The sequence below is a fragment of the Nipponia nippon genome, unplaced genomic scaffold (genome assembly GCF_047370975.1).
Source record: "Nipponia nippon isolate SJK-2023a ecotype South Korea unplaced genomic scaffold, ASM4737097v1 scaffold_2, whole genome shotgun sequence".
Classification (NCBI taxonomy): domain Eukaryota; kingdom Metazoa; phylum Chordata; class Aves; order Pelecaniformes; family Threskiornithidae; genus Nipponia; species Nipponia nippon.
The window spans coordinates 109,806,700-109,830,666 of NW_028262336.1; the positions used below are offsets into that span (position 1 = coordinate 109,806,700).

The 23,967-nt window shown below is 42.1% G+C and overlaps 1 protein-coding gene across 6 annotated transcripts in view; it reads left to right on the forward strand.

The window, feature by feature from the left end:
- Window positions 1–23,967, forward strand: part of ATP8A2 (ATPase phospholipid transporting 8A2) — a 349,469-nt gene that overhangs the window by 305,965 nt on the left and 19,537 nt on the right. For all 6 annotated transcript variants that reach the window (XM_087757791.1, XM_087757793.1, XM_087757792.1 and 3 more), the window contains 2 exons: window positions 6,105–6,193; window positions 12,206–12,310. In XM_087757791.1, the coding sequence (XP_087613917.1) occupies window positions 6,105–6,193; window positions 12,206–12,310 (194 nt within the window). The remainder of the gene's footprint in view (window positions 1–6,104; window positions 6,194–12,205; window positions 12,311–23,967) is intronic.

Here is a 23,967-nt window from a genome sequence, read left to right on the forward strand (position 1 = left end):
AGCTGGCTACAGTTATATTGGGGGGAAAAGTTCTTAAGCACCGACTCATGTTGAGGCTAGATTATGTTCCAGTGTGCACAGGGAAAATCCTTGAGACTGCATTCTTGGATATTGATTATATTTCATACCTGGGCTCCAGTAGGCTCAGTCTCTGTGTAGTATGGTTTAATTGAGGGACTTGGGCAATCTGCCCAGCTCTGCAATTGATTTGTGTGACCATGAGCAAACCCTGTCATCTCTCTGCACTTGGGTTTTAGCATATATGATCTTTAATGTGGGTCTGGTATTTGTAGCACTTGAAGATTCTTGTATAATACAGTAATTATAACAGAATTTGTGTATTTTGTACAATATAACAGCATGGGGTGGAGATACTGATCATTCAGTCCACGTGAGCTAATAGAAATAGTAGGAGGTTTTGACTGAATCTAACAAATACTGTTTTATCATTTAAAGTGGGAGAAAGCCATTGCTGGTTGATGACTTCAGAATAATTTATGAAAACTGGATTGCTGTATGACACAGTATCTTCCAGTTGTTGCATGGCATGTGCTTACAGCGTTAGTATGTAGTAAGTCCTACGTCTCCTTAAGATCTGTTCAGCCACTTGGTTGATAAGGATTTAATATTTTTGCCCTTTCAATATTAAATTTTAAGGTCCTTTTGAAACAGAAAACCACCCAGTGCTGGCACTAAAACATTCAGTCTTAACAGGACCCAGAACACGCAGAGGGTGGACGGTGCAGCTCTCTAAAGGAAAACAGGGCTGGGTAATGGTCTGCAAACTGCATAAATGCATCAGATGTTTGCAGGGGAGTTTGCCCAGTGATATTGTTCATAATCTGTGATAGATTTTTCATGCATGGAATCTGTTCCTCTTCCTACTGAAGTTAGGCTTCAAATTTACTTATGAAAAGCATTAAAAAAAAATTTACTTATGAAAAGCATTAAAAAAAAAAACCTAACTGCAGCAAAGATGTCTAAGCTGTAACATCATTAAAAATGCAACAATTTCAAGATGGAGACAGAGTGTGTTTAACTTTCTACTGAAAATATTTCCTAGACCTTTAAAGCAGTTTCTGAATCAGCCCTATTGCTACAGAGCAAATGAAAGACAATCTTTCTCAGGAATCTAGGGAGTTTCCAGAGTAAAGTAGGAGCATTGCAGTGACGTGTCCCAGTGTTAATGCCTGAACTTCTCATGGAGAATAACGTATTTGTCCATGCACCATGCCATCAAGGGAGGCACTGGGACTTCAAGATGAATGGAGTGGGATTGTTTGCCCAAGCGAGCAGCACCCTGTCATCAGTGGGAAAACGGCTGAGACTGAGACTGTAGGAGTAGCACCTCAGTGCGGTGGGCTGAGGCAGGCTTTGAAGAAGACTATCCTCATCGACTGAATAACAAACATGCTTCCAAGTGACTTGCCTGACATGGGATGGGAGCAAAGCAACCAACTGGGATTCCCCTGTCCCAGTTTTAGCCCTTCTTAAGTGGTGTGCTCAGACCAAGCCACGGGTCTAGAACTGATGGAGGAGGGATACTGGCAGAGATGTCTACCTAGTGCATCTCAGTTGACTACCTTAAGGTGGGGTTAACTGCCTGCTGGTGATGCACTGCTTTCTGCTTTGGTTATTGAGGCAATGCAGATGGAGGAGCAGGGCCAAGGGTCCTAGAGTTGCACTTGTAGCTCCAGCCACATGTCTCTAGTCAGCTGGATCCTTCAGCGTCATAGATGTCTAGATCAACAGTATCTCAGTGATAGCAGTGGACATTTCTTGTGCTGCTGTTATATGTGAATCCCTCACAATGATCACGTGGCCATCTTCTCTCTGTCTCCTCTTTTCCCAAGTGCTGCTAAAGGCAGTGCCATGCTATCATCCAGGTTTGACTAGTGGGGACCAAAGTGATCTGACTGATCACCTGACTGCAGGTTGGACTTGGATCCCTAGTGTATAAAGCTGGAATTTGAATGAATATGAAACCATAATTGAGCAGCTTATTGGGTCCTTATCCATGCCTCGTGGAGAGAGCTGTGATCAGGATCCAGGCACACTTCCAGTAATAGTTTTTGTCACACTGTGAATACAAAGCCAGCTGTTTCCATCATGATCTTATGCTTTTGCTGTCCGTTTTTTATCAGAGTTAGGATGCATGGGTATATGAGGAAATGAAGTAACAAAAAGCTTTTATTATTCAAAATATGAATTTAAATTTTGTCTCACTTTTCTTGAATGATATAAGATGATTGAGACCCTTGTTTGGTTTGTCCGAATCATTTGCCTGTCCCCAGTTGCTGCCTAACCATGCTGTGATAAGAATACCAAAACAGTCTGGATATCTGAATTCCCATCCCTGGGCACTTCTGGCCTTCTTGTTCTCCTTGGAAGTTGTCGTTGAAAATAGTGGCACCACCTATTGGTGGAAAAGGAGAACTATGAGTGATGCTTATTTGCATATTAAGAATAGTAAAACGGAGAAAAGAGTTTAAAATGTATTCCATATTGCAATTCAAGATTTTTTTTTTTTTTTTAAAATAACCCATTCCCTGTTTGATATGCTTGTGTGGAGAGAGTCCTTGATTTAAAACAAACAAACAAAACCAAAACAAAACTTAACCTAGGCTTTCTAAAATAATAATACAGAGCAGATCTTCCTAGACACTCTTGACTGTCCAGTACTGTCACTTTTTTGCTTTGTTTAAAAGGAAAAAATAAAGTACCCACCCTTACAAAACCAATTTACAAGAGCTTAAAGGTATTGGGACCTAAATTGTTTGCTCCTCAGTTGAAATAACTGGAGCTAAGTTTTTCTTTCCTTTCTTGTTACCGTTCTTCCATTTTAACAAATGTTATCACTCCACTAAAATGAGCTATTTCACTGTGGCAGCCTCATCAGTGCTTGTAAGACAGTCTACTGATGGCAGCAGTTTAAGCTGCAATGTCTTCGGCAGAAGGACTTGCATTAGTCTCAAGTGTTTTGGGGTGCCATGTGATGAATGGTTTCTGGTAGTTGGCTTTGGATATGCTAGTCACTAATGTTTATATCAGCAGACAGAATAAAAATGACTTAGTTGCATATCGTGGGGCCTGTGTGATGACAGAGCTGGTCAAATTTTGAATTTGTTTTAAAAACAAACTACTCCTCCTCCCTGTGACCTTCTAAAAAAGAAAAAAAAAAATGGTGGTGGTTCCTGTTTAGTAGCTCTGCTTTTCTTATCTGGGGGAGATAACTGATAGCTGAAGGGTGTTATTTGTTGGGACTGGGTATGGAAACGCCGTGTTTCCCTGAAGATGTATTGCAGTACTGTCTTCACTGCTGTCATGAGTAGCTGAACAACTGGAATGGAGCACAGCAACAGCTGTGAAGCCTGAGGAAGGATTCGTTGCAATATATAGGTGTTCTTACTATAGCTTCTGTTTATAATCCAGGCCTCTATTCCACAAGTTGCAGAATATCCTAAAAATGCTGTCTGTGGATGTGCCCAGAACATGTTGAGTGGTTTCCAGTGAATCTTGTCCTGAGGAGCTCCTGTCCTGCGAGCAGACGGTGTAACCCTGCCGGAGAGGTGGCAGAGTTCAGAGCTGTGCATGCAAGACAAACCAATTCACTGTCATGCAGCACAGCAGTCATATAACTGCAAGAGGAAACCAGAGATGAACAGGGAAGAAACCTTCCAGATGAGCTCAGGAATGGAAAAATCTTGGAGGATTTTGTGGAAAAAGGCTTGCCAGTAGTAAAGTGAGCATCTGACAGGGTTCAGATGAGATGAATAGTTTTACTGTTCTGATGCAGTTTGCGGACAGAATAATACTTGAGTAAAATGCATAATTGCAGGCAAAAAGTATTTGGCTTGACGTTTTTTGGTGTCGAGCTTAACATGCGAGATGTCCAAATTCATAGCCATCAATGGAGTTGTCAACATTTATAATAACAATAATAGCATTTAAACTTCTACTGGACACATGCTCAGGTTGTTCTGCGCATTAAAAGTGTGTTGAGTTCCTTTCAGCTAGAAGAGCAAAAAGTGGAACATAAAATATTTGAAGCCAAAATAGCAGAAAATGCAAGTAGACTATTATGGCCCTTTTTTAGCCTTTATTAGCACAGGGAATGGAAGGATGGTCAGTGGAAATGCTGATGTGATTAGACTGCTAGCACTTGCAGGGTCACAACCAAAGAAAAGCAAAGCATGCGGATAAATCTCATTATGTTTGGCCACCGTGTTATTACAGTTCAGCTCTTTGGCTAACAATAAAGTTAAGATTTCCCTCTTATTCCTGTACATCCTTTTTCTTAAATAAGCATAGGTCAAAACTGCCCATATGCTTGGCATTTTCATGTGAAAGTAGGCACGAGGCCTCACAAATAACTGAGAGCTGATTCTGGGACTGGAATGTTTTTGCTTACTGTCTGTGTGGGTGGCAAAGTGTCCATAAATGTTTTAGCAGAGTCTAGCTCGCTCTTGGTTTCGGTACAAGATTTACCACTGATCTGTCAGTCCAGCAATGGCATGGAGGATTTGACATTCAAAAGTGAAAAATGCTTTTGGAAGTACTCACTACTTGGCAATCCAAGGGCAAGTTGCTGCTAAATATGACTGAGTTGTGAGGTGGACAACTTTAAACAGAGATCAACACATGGAGAAGATGCTGGGTGCTACTGGTGGACATCCTGGCAATGCAATGTGACAGCTTTTCTCAGTTTTAAAGTGGTGGAATTTCCTCCTGTTGTGATCAACCACGTTTGTCTTACAAGGGTATAATTACAAATTTTGTCTTCTCACGATGTATTTCAAAGGCTAGTAGACATTTTGTTTGGTTCCATGTTCTGTAGCTCAACTTTGTGTTTGCCCTGACACTTCAGCATTGTGGGCTGCTGCTCTCTTGTGTGCTACAGCAGCGAGGGACAGCTGAGCCAGCCAGGTCTGCGTTACACTGGTGAGACAGCTGCTTTAGTTCAGTGTCCGTGGGTATAGGCCTCCCTGCCTTCGGCAACGTCGCACACGAGTATCAGTAGATAAGCGTGTGTGTATTGTATGTGGCATAAAAAATATTGAGAAGTAAAGATTTTGGGAAAGGGATATGACACTGTCCATAACTGGCAAGAGAGCAGAATGTGGCTAGCTACTGGAAATGCTGTTGACGCCTTTCAGCCCCTGTTTTAGTTGTGTGCTGTGCACAGGTCATTACAGAAAAAAAAATCTTTTCTGTTTCTAATGTACTAGAGAACTTAAATGATTCTTATGGGAGCTGTGTGTGTGTGCATGCAAGAGGTCGTGAGGTCATCTCAAGTCTTGCGTGTAGGAAACCTGGGCCTTTACCATTAATTTATCTGTAAAAGATTCTAATGACCTAAACTAGGTTTCTGTAAATAGTGCTATATTTCAGCTTTGTTCCATAACTATGTGCGTATGCTGGAACTTGCAGGGTTTCCAGATATCTTCCTTCTCAAATCCTACCAAGCTTTTTCTTCAAGCATTACAACAATGAGAAAAATGCAAATATAAACTTTGAGCTCTTTGTTTGTAAAAAAAGCCATTTGCGGGAGAGGAGTGAATCTTTCCCACCCTGGGTTTCAGGCAGCAGTAGTTTGAACAGGAAGTGCTGTATTTAAGTGGAATATGACTGAAACATTTTAGTGAGAAGTATATTTGTCTTCATACGAGTTTGATGCTGCTCAGAGATCTACAACAGTGGGTAGAAAGACAGTAAACAAAGGGCACAAAAGATAGTCAAAAGTGCAAGCTAAATATACTTCCAGTGCACTTCTCCACGAGTGAGAATGTGTCTGCCTGGATCCACAAATTAATATCAGTGGAGGATTTGGTCAAAATGTTTGATTTTTTTTTTTTTTTAAAGTTTTGAAGGAATTTGAGCTCATAAGGAATGATCGCAATGAGAAATGCCATTGCTGTTTGTTAATTATAGGCCTAACTTCTGTTAAGAGTTGATGAGACTTCCCCCCACCAAGAAATTTCAACATCACCCAGATCATGGATGCAGTACCTGTTTGATGCCATCACTCTACCTTTTCCTTGTAAACAACTACTTAACATGTAATGGCTTGAAAATACTCATGGTTTATTTGTTTTTCTTCACAGGCTGGAATGGTGTTAAGATGTGGATACTTCTGGTTTGGCTTGTTTCTCGTGCCCACTGCGTGCCTTGTTAAAGACGTGGCATGGACAGCGTAAGTCCCGAACCAGTCCTCTCAGTTGTATAGGAATTATTCTGTTATGCACATGTTGTCCAGTCTGGTATTGTTCTGTAAAGAACTACGAAGCCTTTCAGTGAATGCCAAATGGAGATATTCATTTGGAAGGCCTCTGAGCAAAGTGAAGTGGGAGTCATTTATCACCTACCAATGCAACCAGCAATGTGAGAGAATGAATAGTTAGTTAGTCCTGAATCTGATGGAGGCAGCCTTGTCTGAGAATGAAGGTGTGTTGTCTTTTGATTGTGTTGTCTACCCTTTAGTTAAAGGCAAATTTAAATCAGACATCAGAGATTTCCTATTCCTAAAAGGAGCAATTAATTTGTTCAATTTGATTAAGGTTATGTAGAAAGTAAACACATGGCACTCTAATCCATACCCAGTAAGCTCCTAGTTCTTTGTCAGCTGCTGTTTAGGTTCTCCTTCAAGATTGGATCTTCCAAGTCTTAACTGAGAGAAGAGCAATACTCTGCACTCTGTGGTCTTAATGATTCCTTCCCTGCTCAGAGAGGAGGAACAACCCTTGTGAAACACAAGCCTGTGTAATCCCCTTCTCTCAGGATTCTGTGGTTTCAGGGCATTGCGGAGAGCAAGCAATTTCAAGAACTTTGAAAGCAACTTACCTTCTCTGTCATTGCAATTTGAAATGCAGAAGTGTCATTTTCATTTAGAATTTCTGGTGTTTTGTTCAGCTTGCTTTTAAGTGTCTTAAGCACCAAGCTTTCATCCTTTCCCTTGGAAAGCTGTGTTACATCCGAGAAGATTTTATTACATGGATGTGTAATAGCCTCGGGCAAGGAGGACCCAGGGCATTCCAACTCTGGGGCAAAGAGGCAGATCCTAGCTGGAGTGAAGAGGGAATATAGGTTAGCTTGTCACTTGTCACAAAGCCTCGAAGTGAAAGCATGGTAACACGTAACACTTTGCTCCAGGAATGAGCTGTTGGTCAGCCAAGGAAGATTCTTAGAATCATAGAATTATTTAGGTTGGAAAAGACCTTTAAGATCGAGTCCAACCATAAATCTAAAAACACTGCTAAGTCCACCAGTCATCTTTACAGAGAAATGCAGAAAATACTGAAAAAAGCAGAAAGTTTCCCAAACACAGGTACATTTCAAACACTGGCATAAAAAGATAAATCAGGTCATATGCATGTACCTGAAAATCTTTTTTCTTCCTGTGGGGTTGATAGCACAGCTAAATTAAACTGGTAGTAGGCAAATCAACCAATCAGTAAGTACTTCTTCAATGTTTTCTTATTTTCTTTCTCGGCTTAATTTTCACGAGCTGCACTGCTAAAATTAAAACTAGGTATCATAATGTAAAATTTCTGTTCAGGCCAAACTATGATTTAATAGTCTAGCACACTAGAGGGTTTTTTGTTACACTCATTAAACTTCTCCAATTGAAAATTATTTTAAAATTCTAAAGCTGAGGCCAAAGTGTTTAAATTTAGATACTTAGCTGTGTCTGTGACCTGCTTTTTAAAGCTCTGAAAAAAAAAAATCTTAGAATTCACTTAGCATAACAGGCCCTGCTCCTGTGTCAGGCATTATTTAAAATTACCTGCTTAGAAGTAATCAGTGGGACTACTTTCGTGATTAAAGCTGATGAATAGTAGCTGAACTCTTTGCCCCATCACGGATCAAATATATATTTAGCTGTCCAAGATTACACTTTAGTTTTTGAGATGTTTTCATGATAGTTGAATGTCCTGAAGTTGTCCTCTGTTATTATCAGTTCTTGACAAAAATGACTCAAGAATTGTAAAATAGGCCAGACCAAGGCAGGCTCATCCTCAGCTATTACTCATTTAAAACTCTGCTACTGACTCAACCTGTTCTTTAATACTTCTTAGAGAAATCTCAGCAACATAATCCTTTCAGTGGTTCAGACCGAGAATGTACAGAGATTGTGAAGCTCTCAAGACAAACGTGTATGATTGATGCTTTCCCAACAGATTTTAAACAGGAGGCTCCTACCAACATGAAGCAAAAAATCTGTTCCCTGAACAGGACCCTTTTTTTTTTTTTTAACCCATCACTGAAAAATTAACACCATTAACATTTTAGCTAGGATAAATGAAACGACACAGCTATCAGCACTGCCATATGGAAGGAGTAAAGGTCTGTTTCCTTTCCAAGAGGCTTGCCATGCAAAACTTGAGCCCAAGGCCTCTGGAAATCAGCCGGCAGATTTCCACAGCAGTGGTTACACCACATTGCTGTCTGTAATTCAACAGAATCTGTTTTTGGCCATAAAATTCCAGCAGCTCTGACTTCTCATGCTCATGGAATTTATCCCTTTCAGTTTCTTTTGGACATGAAGCATATGTCCACAGAAAGAGCATCCATGTGACCCAAAAGGTACATGCCTAATTTCAGTACAAAATACTGTCAGAAAACCATAAATATGGTACAGAGTTTTTGTCTGGAAGAAGGTTAAAAGGGATAGGAAAGCATGTTTCAAAGACATACAAATCTTTGTTTCTAAACTGATGTGCTGCTTCCAGCATTACAAGTTTTGATAGTGGATGTGAGAGCTAGTTTTACATGTTCCCTTTGTTACATGGGCTACAGTTGTCAACACACTTCTTATCTCCCATGTTCTCTGCAGCTCCAGGCTTATTTATTTACATTTTTTTTTCTTTTTAAGTGAATCAAGGAAATGTGGAAAACTCTCTTTAGAAAGAGAAGGAAGCTTATTATTAATACTTGGCTGCAATACCACATTGTTAACTTTGGTCCACTACCCTGAATTTCAGTGGCTTGGTTTGGATTTGGTTTTTGCCTTATAAAAGTCCCAGTTGTGCTACCATTGAAATGAACAGAGCTTTATAAGGTGAGTGCTTCCTCACAGTTGGCACGTGTCACTTGAATGCATGTCACTGGTGCTAGGAAGTCTCAAAATAGCTGAGCCACAAAGCTATGTGGGTATCATAAAAACAGAGTGTATTCCAGCAAAACTAGGAAAGAGGGCAAGAATTTATTAATAATTGGTGTCTCAATACTTAGTGTTACAGTGAAAAATTTCCTGAGCCTTCCAATCATTACCAAAACCTTCACGTACTTTTTTACTGCGGGCAGAGAAACATGTTGCACTCTGCAGTGTAAATAGAGAAGGTATGAGGAGCTCTTCCCATCCTTGCACACACTTGCAGACTCTGGAGCACGAGACTCCTAAAATGGTGTCGAGGATAATGAGCCAGAGTAGAGGTGTCATCATGTTTGGGAAGAGTTTATGAATGTAAGCACGCTTCTCCCTGGCAGATTCTGGCCTCCCGAACCCCCTAAATATCTTCCTAGGGCAGTGAAGTGAAGCTGCGCACTTCCCTGGCTTGGAAGGGGAAGGGCCACTCAAAATACAAAGATAACGCTTTGTCTGTTCTTATGGTCCATGATCCCAGTGTGCAAGGGAAAGGTGAGTTTGACTTTATGTAATGCATCATATTTCAGTTGAACGGTAACATTGAACACAAGATCTCATAATTTATTGAGGACTGATCGTGTGTCTAGGGCCACTTGTAAAGTACAAGGTAAAAGCTAAGGCTTCTACCTGTATTTTTGTGTGTCAAAAGTTAATAATGTGCTGTTGTGAAAAAGTCATGAAGTATCCAGTCCTGTTGCCAGCAGTCCGTGGCGTATTTGCAGTTGACTTTGATGGGAGCAAGCCCAGACTCTGGGGCAGTTGTAATACCATATTTTAGTGTTTGTTTTTGGAGAACCACGTGGATAGTTTAGCTCAGGCTCTTTTTATAAATACTTAATTACTGACTCTTTCATGGATGCTCTTGCTTCCAAGTAAAGGAGTGACTCAATGCATAACAATTACCTGTGGGTTTATTGTTGCTTTATGGATACCCAGCCACAGCAGAGCCCATATATTTCATCATTTCATACTACTTAGAAAATCCTTTAGTAGCCCCAACTTCAGGACAACGGGTTTTTTTCCATATTGTCAAGTATCAGTGCAGTGCCTCCTTGTGCTGTGCTGCACTAATTGGGCTTGGTTGCTCAGGATCCGTTCTGTTAAATTTTGAACTCAATATTCACTCTAATGGAAAAGAAAAACATCTCTCGTCTCTTATGGTGTATGGCAGGATAAACATGGAATCTTGAGAGAGATTGAATAACTTGTAGATTTCTGTGTTCTTGTCTGTGGGAAAACTGGTTATAACGGATTTCAAAAGTTCTAAACATGCCCAGTCTTCAAGTTTGCAATAGTAGGTATGGCGTCTTTAAAAGGCAAGAGATCAGTTCAAGGTCAAAATTTCAATGTATTTACTCAAATTAAAGAGTGTGATAGTGAAGTCAGCTGTAAAGATTATAAGAATTAATAGCTCAAAGCTTTCTCATTTTAATCGCTATAGTTTCCCTTCCTCAAAGAGACCAGCCTGATCATTAGCCTAACTAGTTGTAGGAACTTGAATCTAATTAATTTCTGTGCAGCTATTGGTAATCTCACATTCTTGAAACATGCGTTTTAAAAATATCCTTGCTACTGATTTCATCTGTCACAGTACGTTGCTGTTCCCTTGCAGATCATACACCTTTGGTGGTTTGTTTTAATAGGGTGTACATCCTGATACTCTTTACCTCCAGTTTTTGCTATGCTTCATCTTGTTGTTCTCTCTTTTTTTTTTTTCTTAAATGCAGATGTGTTTTGAAAAGTAGTTTTCATTTTAGCTTCTCGTTTTGAGACATTTGGGGTCTAAGTCAGCAACACAAAGACCAGAGGACTTGGATAACCTACTGTTAATATCAAAGCACTGTCATCTAAAACAGTATCAGCAAAGATTTTGTGGTCTTTGTTTCTTATTCCCCATGGAAGGAGTAATAAGAATCATGCTTTTTAAAAATAAATGCATCTTCATTATATTTTAATTACATATACACCAGTTATTATTTTTCTGCTAGAGGGAGTTTGACATTGTTTTGTATCGTTGGTTAAAGATTGTAGTATCTGCATATGAGATTTTTTATGAAACTTGTAACGAAATTTTTGCCATCTCTAGAGTTGAAGAATGTTATTTTAATGCCATGAAGCAAGTGGTGTCTCAGCCGACTTGGCTCCATCTTGTTTTCAGGCTTATTGTGCAGTCACATGCAAATCAATATTATCTTACGGGACACTCGTCTTCCTTTAAGTGACACAAAAGAGGGAGCTGATCAAAAACTGCCCATTGGAGAAAGATCCCTGCGTTTTGTATTAGTGCTTTGTACATGTCAAGACAGAGGGAACTAGATTCTCTCCTTCTATCAGTGTAATTAGGTATAATAGCACTGGAGCAGTAGGTGAAACTGGGGCAAAACAGGCCCAAGTCTCTACATGGGGGACATTGCTCTCCAAATTTTGGTGGCATGTGTGGTACATGGATTGCTCTTTGAATCCCCAAGCTGAGAAAATAGGGCACAGCCATCCCCAAGCCGAGAAAATAGGACACAGCCAGTCATGTTACTGTCACTTTGAAAGCTCAGTGGGGAGAGAAGTGCCTTTCCAAGTCATGTGAGACTGATAAATGAAAATAAAGGGGCTTGAATGGCAATTATTATCTGAGACTCTCCTTAGGTTTTCAGAGCAGTGCCACGCATAGCTCAAAAGAGAGTGGAATCATGTTTTACTGCCATGAATATTCAATGAATCCCAGCTCTTTTGTCTGAATGCCCGGGTCCTGAGCAGTCCCACGGCAGCAGTGTCAGGTCTCCATAGTCCCATAGCTTCGCTGCTTGGTTAGATTGAGTGTTGTGTTGAAGCAGCCGAGCTCTACTGAATTTGAAGTCCTTCTGATTTCCCATTTCTTATGTAATATTTCCCAGATATTGTGAACCTGGATTGACATGCATACATTGTGCCTTATTTCCCAAATCCTTCAAGGGAACTTTCCCTGTGCCTCTCATCTGAGAGGTAAAATTGCAGCTTTGTAGCAAAACAAATGTTCACGTGGCTCTTTTGTTTTGTTTTTCTGTTTGTCTTTTCCTTGTGGTACAGGGCCAAGCATACCTACCATAAAACTTTGCTGGAGCAAGTTCAGGAGTTGGAGACGAAGACGAGAGCACTGGGAAAAGCCATGCTTCGTGATAGTAATGGAAAGAGGTGGGGCAAGTCTATGCTAATGTTTAAAACAGACCCTTCTTGTCCTCTCCCCTCCCTATTTCTCATTCATCATTCAAATCTGATTCCAGACAGGGTAAGAAGGCTTCTCTCCTGTATTATTCATTTATTGCTGTTCCTTTTCATATATGTCTGTTGCCCCCACTGAAATCAGCCCTTCCAGTTTCATTTCTCCTGCATTATTGCTGTGAGGCTATATTAGAAACTGCTGCTCAGTCTCCTGCCTGGTAACATGTAGTGCTATTACCTGGCCACTGGGCCAGACTGTTTTTCAAAGGACTTTGTTGTATGTCATTTAAAAAAAAAAAAAAAAATCCATCTGATAACCATGTCGGGGAGGGAACTGTCTGCGACTCAGGATATGAAGACAGTTTGACTGTAGCTAAAAGTAGAACTGACTAATCCAGTGTGCCCTACAACTTATATTCAGTCTCACCTTAAGGGGGTTTTTTATGCTTTTGCTTTTTTCCACTGCAGCTTACAGGCCCTTGCTTTCAGGGTTCTCAGTTTCTCATTGTGCCTCTCCCTTATATCCACACCATATGGACTTGAACATATTGCTATTATTGAATCTTTCATTGTAAAGGGAGAGTATGTGTTGTGTGGGAACTTTTGTGTCTTCTGAAAGAAGCTAAAGAAAATCATAGTGAGGCTTTTGCATCCAACAGTTTCATTTACCATCTCAGAATGTGGTTCTGCATCAGCTGGTTGGAAAAGCTCCCCAAGTTCAAAAAGGTTTTAGAACTAACTCTTCTGTTCCTTACACAATATGGCACCACATGACTTGCTAAGAAACTACATGATCATTAAACTGGATTTTAGCAAACCTTATAAACTAGCAAACTGAGTGGAATGGGGCTTTTAAAAGATTTTGTTCTTCTAGGGCAGGGTCATCCTTTGAGCCTTTGATGTCTATTCTAAGGTAAACTAATTGCCATATTGTAGCTGCTGCTAAGACGAGCGGATAGTAGATTTTTCAACTGAACTTGTGAGTTAATAAGCACTATTTTTAGGGAAAATTATCAGGGAGTGAGTCTACCAAGATTATAGTAAACTGAAAAGCTTTAAAAAATGCTTGTGTGAACTTTAATGTGTTTATAAGATGTCCTTAGTGACCAGAGTTCGTTTCTCAGAGGCCAAGACAAAGTAAACACAGTGTTATTGATTAAGATCACTTCAAAACACTTGGTATGCTCAGTTTTTACTTTGAGTCTTTTTTCTGCTGTGACTTCTGGAACCTGCAAAACACAGTTTATAAGTTTTGCTCACTTGTAAAAGTGCACAAACTGCACATCAAATCATTTAAAAAGAAAAAGCAAACTTTGCAGCGCTGGTCAACAAAGGCAACCTTCTATGCCACAATTAAAACCAACAAAGATGCCTGAAATCAGGCATTTAATTAAAAATGGGCCTTGTTTTTAGAGGGCTGAGCAGACACCTTGAAGTCAGTTGGAGCCAAAGCACTTGGTACCAAAACCAGGTCAGCCTCCCAGGCAAGAAAGGTGTAACTTGGTGTTGTGAGGTGCTGACTGATTAGATGTCGGGCAAGTGTAATCAAGGCCAGCAGAAAACTGGCTGTAGTATGAGCCCCTTGGCTGTTGCTGTCGTTCTTATCCATGCATAGGGTGTAAAGTTGCATTGGTGTTGGTTTGTAGCGTTTGTGTTTTCTTGCCAGTATTCAGTGCCAGTTATTGACGGCCAGCGAGGGGAGAGAGTCAGCTTTTTGCCTGATGAATCTCTGGGTTGCAAGGCAGGTTGACGTACTGTTAATGGTGAGAGAGACAGTTAGCATTTGATCTGTTTATCTGTGCGTATATGTGTCTCCAAGAGCTTGATGGGTTTCTTCTCTGTTTACACACTGTCTTGACTTTCTGTAAATTTAATGGCCATGTTGTAATTCATTCATATGCTACATGTTTTCATAGCCTTTTATTTTATTGCATTCTCACTGCAAACTCTTTCATCTGCATTCCTCCTCCATATAGCTTCACTTCATTCTCGAAACGCTTGCATGGAGATGATGTAAGGAATCCCTTCTGGCCCTCCTTCCCATTCTCCCTCCCCCCTTCTTTCCATGCATTTGTTTGTTCTCCTTCCTAATTGCTCCCAGATTTTCTGGGTGGTCCATCTGTGAACTAGATAATGGTAGAGTGCCTCTGCCTGCTAGGAGCTGGTGTGCTGTGCTTGTGATGTGGCCTCCTGAGTGCTCTTCAGAGTTGTTCTGTCTTTTATCTCTTTTGTTTGTCTCCTGGCTCTTTCACACCTGCTAGAAATCATGTGCTTGTCCAAAGGGAAGGGTGAGGGTGGGAAAAAAGCAGAGCGGGAACTTTCTGCAGTTACAGCCTCTCTGGTTCATGTTCTTTATTTTTTAAAAAATTTCCTTGAAGCTGGTGGAAATGAGTGCCGAGATGCGTGCGCGGCTCTCCCCTCCTGCCCACAGCCCCATTGCTCTTGGGATATTTCTGGCAATGTGACACTATGCAGGAAGGGGGAGTAACCAGAGTCTCCTCATTTCTAATGGAAAGTGGAGAGCTGCATTAAAACTGCACGGCTCCATCCGTCACCTCCAAGTAACAGTGTTAGCTCTTGGTTGGAAGCGTTCCTGAAAACATACCCGTTAGGTGTTGGTTGGTTCAGGCAGCTGTGGAAGATAAGCTGGCTGTCATCAGGGTCTATTTTCCTGGCCCACATAGTGGACATGATTTTTGTTCAGTGTTTTTTCACAAACAACCAACAAAAAATCACACCCAATTACAGATAAGAGAAGGATTTAGGGAGCTAATTGCTTTTATCATTGCCTAGACCTTAGACAAAAAATGAAGTGCGAGATCTCAATGTTTAGGATTAATCTGCTAAACAAAAAGCAACTCACAAAGCCCAGAAAGAGTAGTGAGTGCATCTAGACTTGCACAACAGGCTGCCAGTAGTTTATTGTGGCTCAGATGAATTTCTGTAAAATGGGAGCAGGATTGCAGCTGGGTCCTCACTGCGCTTGGGGAAGGAGTGCTAGGAGATCTGCGTGTGCCACTTGATGATACCTAAATACACATATCCTGTCTTAGACCGTCTTCATCCTGCCAACTGTTCGTGCTAGATATTTTTTTATTAACCTGGAAAAATATGTCTTCACTAGTGCTCGTTACATCCTTCTGCATCTTAGCCCCTTTGAGCAGTTTCTAAAACTGAATTTGCTTGTATTGATCTAGAAAAGCAGGTGGAAATTTTTGCCTTACCAATGGCAGGGAGCAAACAGCAAGGCAAGTGTGGGAGTGTCTGGACTGCGCAGGGAAGAGTGGCAGCACCCTGAGCACTACAGCTGGGTCCCCAAAACCTTGCAAATAACATTAGAGTGATGCTTGGAGATGATATCAAGTGTATTGTTTTGAGCTGTAAAGCGTCGTGTTCTCATTTCTCTGTATGTCTCATCTGGACAGCTAAAAACTTATTTTTCATGGAAGCTGGGATGACCGCAAAATCAGATGATTCCAGGAGCAGGGAATTTCATCAGGGGAAGCAAGTATCTGGACAGCTAAAAACTTATTTTTCATGGAAGCTGGGATGACCGCAAAATCAGATGATTCCAGGAGCAGGGAATTTCATCAGGGGAAGCAAGTATCTGGAAAACTGGCAACTCCAGAAATAGCTTGAGAAGCAGAGGAGAGAGTGTGCAGTAAGGGGCTGGTGATGGATCCCATGCCATGCTCACCTGTCTGCTTGTGGAAGATGAGTACCTGTGCTTGCCCTCCCCAGCCTGGCACCCGGCAGGGCTGGGCTGGACTCCAGCCCAGCTGCGATGCGAGCAAGCCTTGGTGCGGGAAGGGAGAGGGGCTCCCTGGCACTCTCATGTAACAAAGGGCAGGATTTAATGCTAAATTTACATCAATTTGGAGAGGTGAGAGGGGCAGCTCGTGTGCCAAAGCAAACATGGACATGTGGAGACACCTGCCCAGCAGACCTAATCATGTTAACATGCAAGATTTACACAAAGAAAACAAACAGTTTCTCTACAGGTTTGTGTTCAAACCTGAGTTCAGCTGCAGAGATTTTTGTGTCTTTAAATAAGTTTACAACTAGATCTTGGCTCATAAAGGGCCAAATCTTCAAGTCCTCATTCACTTTTCACTCCATCTAACCTCTCGTTGAAGTCAGCAGGAGTTCAGGTGGAGTAAAGCCTGATTAGGGACCAAAGCAAACTTTACTTTGGAAACCCATGTCACTTTATTGCTGCACTGGCCAACTAATGGAGAGCAAGCAAAGCTGTGCAGCACCCTCTTTGCGACAGTAGATTTCCTGTTTCAGAGGGTTTCTCTGTCTTGGAGAGCCAGAGAGCTCCCTTTGAAAGTAACTTTTTGGTTGATTTTCTGTTCTGGTTTTAATCGGTTGGTAGCTGGGATTAGAACATACTGAAGAACAATGTAGCTTTCACAATTTACGTACTTTACAAGGAGCTGAAGGGCCTATCTGGGGTGCTGCAGGAAAGTGCCTGCATCACTGAAGTGTTGGGAAGAATTTCTTCTTCTTATCAGAAATCTGGGAGGCAGCGTCTCCTCTTTAACACAGAGGAAGGGAAGTGACTGCAGAACTAGCGAGGTATAGCAGCGAGTGGCAGGGAAGCACTGCAGTGTGCTTTTGTGCAGCGTTTTTCCATATGTCCTTTTTACTCTTGCTGTTTTCAGATGCCCGCTGCCACCTCTTTCTTTCGTTTCCATTTCATAAAACAAATACTGTGTTTCAGTGTACCTAAAACAGAGTGGAGAGACAGTGGCGAACTGCTGTCTTCAACAAGGAGACGCTGGTGGAGATTCTCTTTCATTTAAGTGCTTTTCACCAGTCTAACTCCGTTGCTTTAGTGAAATGCACATGACTAGCTCTCACCCTGAGAGTGAGCTGTCTTATTTATCTTAGCCTTGGTTTTATTTGGTGGGTGAGCGCAGATGTCTCTCTGATTTCAATAGCTGCGTGACCCAGTGGGTAATCGGTGAGCTGACGCAGGTACGCGTGGAGACTTCCCCATTCCGCAGGTCCCTGGGGAGGAGCAAGAGGAGAACGTGGGAAACCTGACTCAGGCCTGTGGCTGTGCATGGAGCCGAGAGCGGCAGAGCCCTCAGCCTCGTGTCAGCAGAAGCAGAAATGGTAAAACAGACGTAACTTTTCTCTTAACAAACCCATGAATGAGCTAAGGACCTGATCTCATGGTTCCTGAGGAAGAGGTGAGCTTTTTCATTAAGATCAAGAGAAACAAGGCTTGGGCTCATTATATTTCAAAGCACTTTGTCTCTTCATTGATGCATTTCAAATTACATCCACTTGAATAGGGAGACTGTGCCAGTAAGGCTCCTTCACATCAGCAGGTACAATGAATCTTATTTGAAACAAACTGTCTTGCATTTTCAACTGGTTAAACTGCATTGGATGTTTGGAGCCCAGTTCTGGTTTCATGACTGTTGACTTCAGTGTATTGACTCAGGATATGCATGACTGTGATCTGAATCCAGCCCATCCAGGGCAGCTGAGCGTAAAATGAGGTTGAAGAGGAGAGAGGTGTATTTTGGTTTTGAGGTTTCAGAGTCTTTTTATCAGTTTTTCCAGATGTTCTTCACACCATTTCTGGGAAGGAAAGGCGAGATTTCTCCACTAGCATACACAACAAAGTGACTGGCATATTTACGATTTTTCCTTCCAGCTTTTCTAGTAAAAAGATATTAGACTCCTTTTACTAGCAAAAAGCACATAAAATTATATCAGTGTTTTTTTAAAAAAATTCTTTGATTCCATATGGTAAACATTCATGTATGGTAGGTGGAAAATGCATGATTTTGTTTTATTTTACACTTGTCCCTTTCTCTCTCCCTGCTGTCCCATATCAGTAAGGAATCATCACGTTATTTCCTCATTTTAATACGTACTGTTAATTTCCGGCATTTCCAACTCCTATGTGTGAGGCGCTTGAAATTACTAGGTATGATTCTGCTCTGAGCTGAGCAGTGGGGAGGCTATGGGGCAGAGGTGGGAAGGAGCAGGGGGCAGAGAGGGTTTCAGAAGCTGGCCAGAGGGATGAAGGGGGAGTTATCGTGCTCCCACTGGCACTGGGGACCTGAGTGCCCAGCTGCTTGCGCAAACCAGTTGGAGCTGACATGCCCCTTCTTTGGTGCAATTCATTATTTCACATCCTGATTGTGCCTATCGCGTAACCTTGAGGGAGATCCAGTGCACAAACAGGGTTAAAACCTGGTGACCTGGAGAAGGATTTAGAGCTGTGATCAAATCTGCTAGCAAAGTCAAAGCTGACGGAGGTACAGTATCAGCACAAAGGCCAAAATGAAGCTGTAAATTGAAAGGAAAGATTAGAAAAAAGAGAACATAACAAGATGAGAGTTAAAACTGATTAAGGGGCCAATCTCTCTGATGCCTAATCCTGAGTTACTGGGTTGGGCACTGGGGATCTCCACAGGGGAGAGAAGAAGAAATCTTCCCTCCAGGCTGCACAGCAGGAGAACTGCTCCATAACAACTATTCCAGCCTAATGGCTTCAGCAGTCTGCCTCCGCTCCTCCACTGGCTAACCCTGTCTGGGAAGAGAGGCAGGACAGCCTGCATTCACGCCTCTGATCTGTGGCAAAGAATAAAGTACTTAAGTTATGTGTAGCAAGGACAAGAAAACTGAAGTTGTACTAGATACTAGATTTTTAGTGGACAATTACAAAATACTTAAAAGCTTAAAGAAAAGCAATTTGGTGTTTTTGCGGATCAACAAAATGTCCTGGGCTTTGCTCTAAATTGTGTGCAGACACTTTCAAAGTTCACCAGTTCTTGTTGTTGCCCTGAGCTGTTCTTTAGCTTTTTTTTCTCTAAAGAAAAGGAAGAAAAAACCTGATAGGAGGAGTTTAGAGTTTTTGAACACAGAATTCATCTTCACTTTAGTCAAAGTATGTAAGTGGACTTTTTTAAACCAGAAAGTTTAAAAACAAACAAACAAACAAAAAAACCAAAACACCACCTTTACATAGAGACCAAGCATGGTAAACTTCAACCTCCAAGGTGACTACTTCTGAAAAAATGAGTGAGTAGGAAAAGAATGTTATAATTGTAACTGTATTGCCACCTTATCTGTAGAGGATATGACCAAGCACCCACTAGAGTAAGTGCAAAGTGAGGCACTTACGACAAGAAGTAAACAGCACTGATAGCAAAAGGAGGATAGCTGAAAAGCAGCGAGCCACACTTAGCCTTTTCTGCTTCTCAGATGTTTAAATTGAGTCAGTTCCCACATTTTGGAAAGGCTGAAGGCAAAACTGGGCAGCTTCAACTTTGTGTTAAGTTAATTGGCTTTGGGACAGCTGACAATGATGCCTGCCCCCCCATGTAATGAAATGTATAAACATATGCTTAATGTTTGCAGTGCTTAGAAAGAGAAGGCACTCTAAGCAGAGAAACATTTATTATTTTCTTAGGGTTGTTGCTTTTCAGAGAGGCATGTGATGTTTAGTGTCTGGGGTTTTTAGATGGTATTTTTAAAAGGTGCTTGGTAATACTGTCTTCTGTTCAAAGTAGTAGTCTTGGAAAGAAATTTAGGAATAACAGCCTCAAAAATGAAGGCTAGAATGGATTGTCCAAGTAATTTTAGGAGTCAAAGGAGGGATCCGTTTGGCTTTTCTGCCTTAGGACATCATTAATGACAAAAGAAAATGTAAATCATCCTTGCTTGTCACCAGAAGGAAAAGCTTTGTCCTGCTTTTAGCTGTACAACTTTAAGGACCAACGTGAAGAGGATTTTGTGGGCTTAGAGAGGAGAATTTGGCCCCAGAACTCCACATGCAGTTCAGGTGCTGCGCACAGGGCTGGCTGAAGCTTGCGATGTGCCTTGGCCTCTGTCTGCTGTTGCAGGGTGGTTCTGCCGCTGGCACAAGGTGATGTGGCAACATAGGTAGCCTTGCATGGACCTGACATGGAGCCTGCTGCACGCTGCCTGCAGGCTCTCCTTCGTGCTGGGGTCATGCATTCAAATCTCTGAGATGTAATGGGGAAGGAAAGCTGCTGTTCTGGTGAAGTAGCACACTACCAGGCCAAATCACAAGCTGCAACAGCGGTGTTTCTCCAGGGCATTGGCGAGGGTCATGCATCCATGAGGGTTTTTTTGTTGATGTGGCTGCAGGGTTAGCTCAAGAGTTTCCCCAGAGCATTCCTTACCAGCCATGGTCGTATTGGCCCATCTTTGCCCTATCTCCTCAGTTGGATCGGCTCAGCTGTTTGTGGGTCCATGTGATAAATGAGCTGAAGGAAGTGGGATGGTGTGGGGAGCACTGTCAGGTTCCCCGACTGACTGGTAAGGGCAGGAACTGCTTTAGGCATCAGTCACCCCAAAGGACGTCCATGGAGCTGCTGCTGAAGTTGTGTGACACTCAACCTTTTCACATCCAGGTGGGATAAACAACTTGAGCTCAGTACCACATGTTGCAGGCCTAGAGAGCTCACTGCTACATGGCTGCTTAAAGTATGCTCCAAGTTGGTCTCGCGGGGCCACACATCCATATACATTTGATGCTTAACAGACAAACATTTGGCTGCATAATGTCAAATATAACTCTTAAAAAGGGTAAGTTCCTTAAGTAGTTGTCTCCTGTCTAGGGAAAGGGAGTTTCTCCTCTGTGGCTGTGACGTGTACTTGGGAAGCAGCTGGAGGGGAGCTGGTGCATTAATGAGGCCTGGAGATGTTATACTATGGCAGGGCATAAGGCCTTCAGCCTCCCTGGAGAGCTGGCTGTTGCTGAACCCTCAGCAAGGACTTGGTACAGCCTAAAGCCTGGTTGTCTTGGCACAGGAGTCACCTCTGACAGGTAACTTCTTGCACCACCCAGCCTGCAAGTGACACAGGCCATGCTTCTGTCTTCTTTCCCTGTGGTTTGTGCCTGGTGACCCTTTGGTATTGTAGCCACAGTCTGGGTTTTTGTTGATGGCTTGCTGAGTATTTACAGAAAAATGCAAAAGGAGCATGGACTTGGATGTCTCTTTATTTCAGCTGGATCCTGAGTGATTAAGGAGGAGTGTGTGTAGACGCTGACTCTGCAAAGAAAATGCTGATTTTTGTTTTACTGTTTATATGCCTCAGACGCTTCCTTGTGAAATGCTCCGGAGATTTCCTTTGATTACACTGCAGCTTCATTATCAGTAATGCCTGTTTGCCTTTTAAATTAAAAAGACCTCCTACCCTGATTGACCTCATAGTAAAGCATTCCTGCAATCTAGTGCTAGATAACAAAAAATAACGTCTCCCCTTTGTGGACCGAAAGAGAGAAACCGGCAGAAGCCTACAGTTGCTACTTGTGCTATTCTGTAGGAGGGTGATTCCTCTCTGTGATGTCTCTGAAGCCCAGAGGATGGAGGTATATTTCTTCACTCAGCCAGTCAGGCCTTTCTTCCAAAGCCCTGGGTTGTTCTGGGTATTTGAGCATACGGAGTTTTGCTGAACCCTCAGCATTAGTGTGACTTGCATTTGAGATGATTTGCATGCTTTAATTTTGAATTCCTGGTCTGCAAGAATATTGTTTTTACATTCTCCTTATGCCAAGTCTGTGTTAGTTGTCATCTTTCTGCCTGCTGCATAACTCTAACAACTCTCTTCTGTAAATCCAAGTAATGCACTTGAGTCTAAACTAAAAGAAAACAAGTTAAACCGAGGCCTGTGGCTGTGCTGGGGGAAGGCACTCAGCCAGCAGGGAGTATCTGAGGAAGAAAAATAGATCTCCTCTGGCCAGTTACAAAGGTGAGGCCACAGACTCTGCCTGGATTATGGTACTCGCTCTTTGTCCCCCAGGACCACGACTGCTGCTGTAAGCCTTCAAGCAGTGTTACACTGCATGAAAGGCGAGAGATGGAACTTGTGAATAAATCCTCAGGAATACTTGGTGTGTCCTAGCAGCCGGAGAGGGATCTGTGAGTCCCCTCTGCCAGGTCATACTTGGGGAGAAGTCATAGTGCTCCAACCTCTGGTTCTTCTTTGGGAGAAACTTAATGGAGTTTGAGAACCAAGAGACTGGAATGAAAATCAACAGTCTGCTTGTGAAGAGTTTGGTGATTAGGACTGATAAAAGCTGGAGAAGTCCGTCTATTTCAGACCTTTTTTCTTGCTCTTCCTGTTTTATGTTGATGTAACTTTTGATGACAGAAACATGTCAACAAAGAAACAGCAAACTTTTGTGTAAGTTACTGTTTGGAATGTATGGAAGAAATCAATTATTATGTTTTAATTCTAAATTTTAACAAGGGAGAGAAGAGTATCCTCTTCTCCCCTTAAAATCTAATCCACAGCTAAAGATGAGAGGGACCAAAACTTCCTGATCTTTTACCTTGTGTTTAGCCGCATTGGATATTTTGCAAAAACTTCTTCTTTTCCCCTCCCACCCTCCCTCCCTCCCTGCTGTTGCAGTGTGAGGAGAATGTGTTGCAAGACGTTTCTTCCAACAGGGGAGGAATGCAGGCCAGCCAGGGCTTCTCAGGCAACAACGCGTTTAACAGAGTATGTGACAGTGGAAGGAAAGAGGCTGAACGAGGGTTTGTCTGCTGTTCCACTTGAAAATGCATATGGGTGGGAGGGAGGCTCTGGAGTTAAAGGCAGAATTTCAGCCTAAGCTTTGAAGGGTTTTCTATTTTAAGCCAAGCTGTACAATGATTTACCTGTTGCTAAATACTGCAGCAGCACTGTAGGACAGAAGAAACAGTGACACTGCACCTGCAGGCAGTAGGGCGAAGGGGGTTCATAGCTAGTCAGATGACGGGAAAAACAGCTGCATGCTTTCTTGTCCTCTGGGCTTACCCACAGACGGACATATCTTGCTTACCCATGGATGCTGGGTGTCTTGCACTGAAGAGCCGTACCTCTGCCACAGGTTCTTTGTGTGTTTTTTAAGGCACAGGGATAGCAGCTGGAATATGTGCTTCTGTGTTTTATTTATGTCATCTTTAGCAGCCCTGGTAAGGCTTCACTAGTAGCTAAGTTCTTCCTTCTAGAAAGTGGAAAAGCAGAAACAAAACGACATCATTTCATATGTGTGTATCTGACTGAATTCTGAATAATCCAGAAGGGCACTGAATTAAAACCAATGGCAACTAAGTGTCTTTGCCCATTTGGTGTGCCTGTGCTCTCTGTCTCCTCTGATAAATCATAACAAAAAACAAACTCATTTCTTAAGAGTTCAGTTCTTGTAAGAGAAGGGGGACCCTGAATTTTTTTTTAGCTGGGCTATGTGTGTGTGTTCTCGGGGAAGATCCAATTTTAAGAGACACCTGCATCCACTTTAACCTTCCCTTCTTTGTGAGCCCTGCTTTTGCCACCATCCAATTAGTGGACTCAGGAGGACATTCTGGGTCAAGCTATACCAAGTACCGCAAATCCTCATTAACGCTAATTAGTGCTCAGTAGGTTAATTGGTAGTGAAGCTCATCTTTTTTTAATTACTTGAGCAAATGAGCCAGTGGGACCTTGTGGTCAGCTTTGAATTATTCTGTTTGTTTTGATGCACCTCATTTGAATGTGTAAAGCCAGATGTTTGTTGCCTAGATTTAAGGGCTGTTTGCTTTTGTGAGGGCTGAGAAGAAGGGAACACACAAAAATAAAATGAAGGTCTCTGTTGACACCTTAGAGCA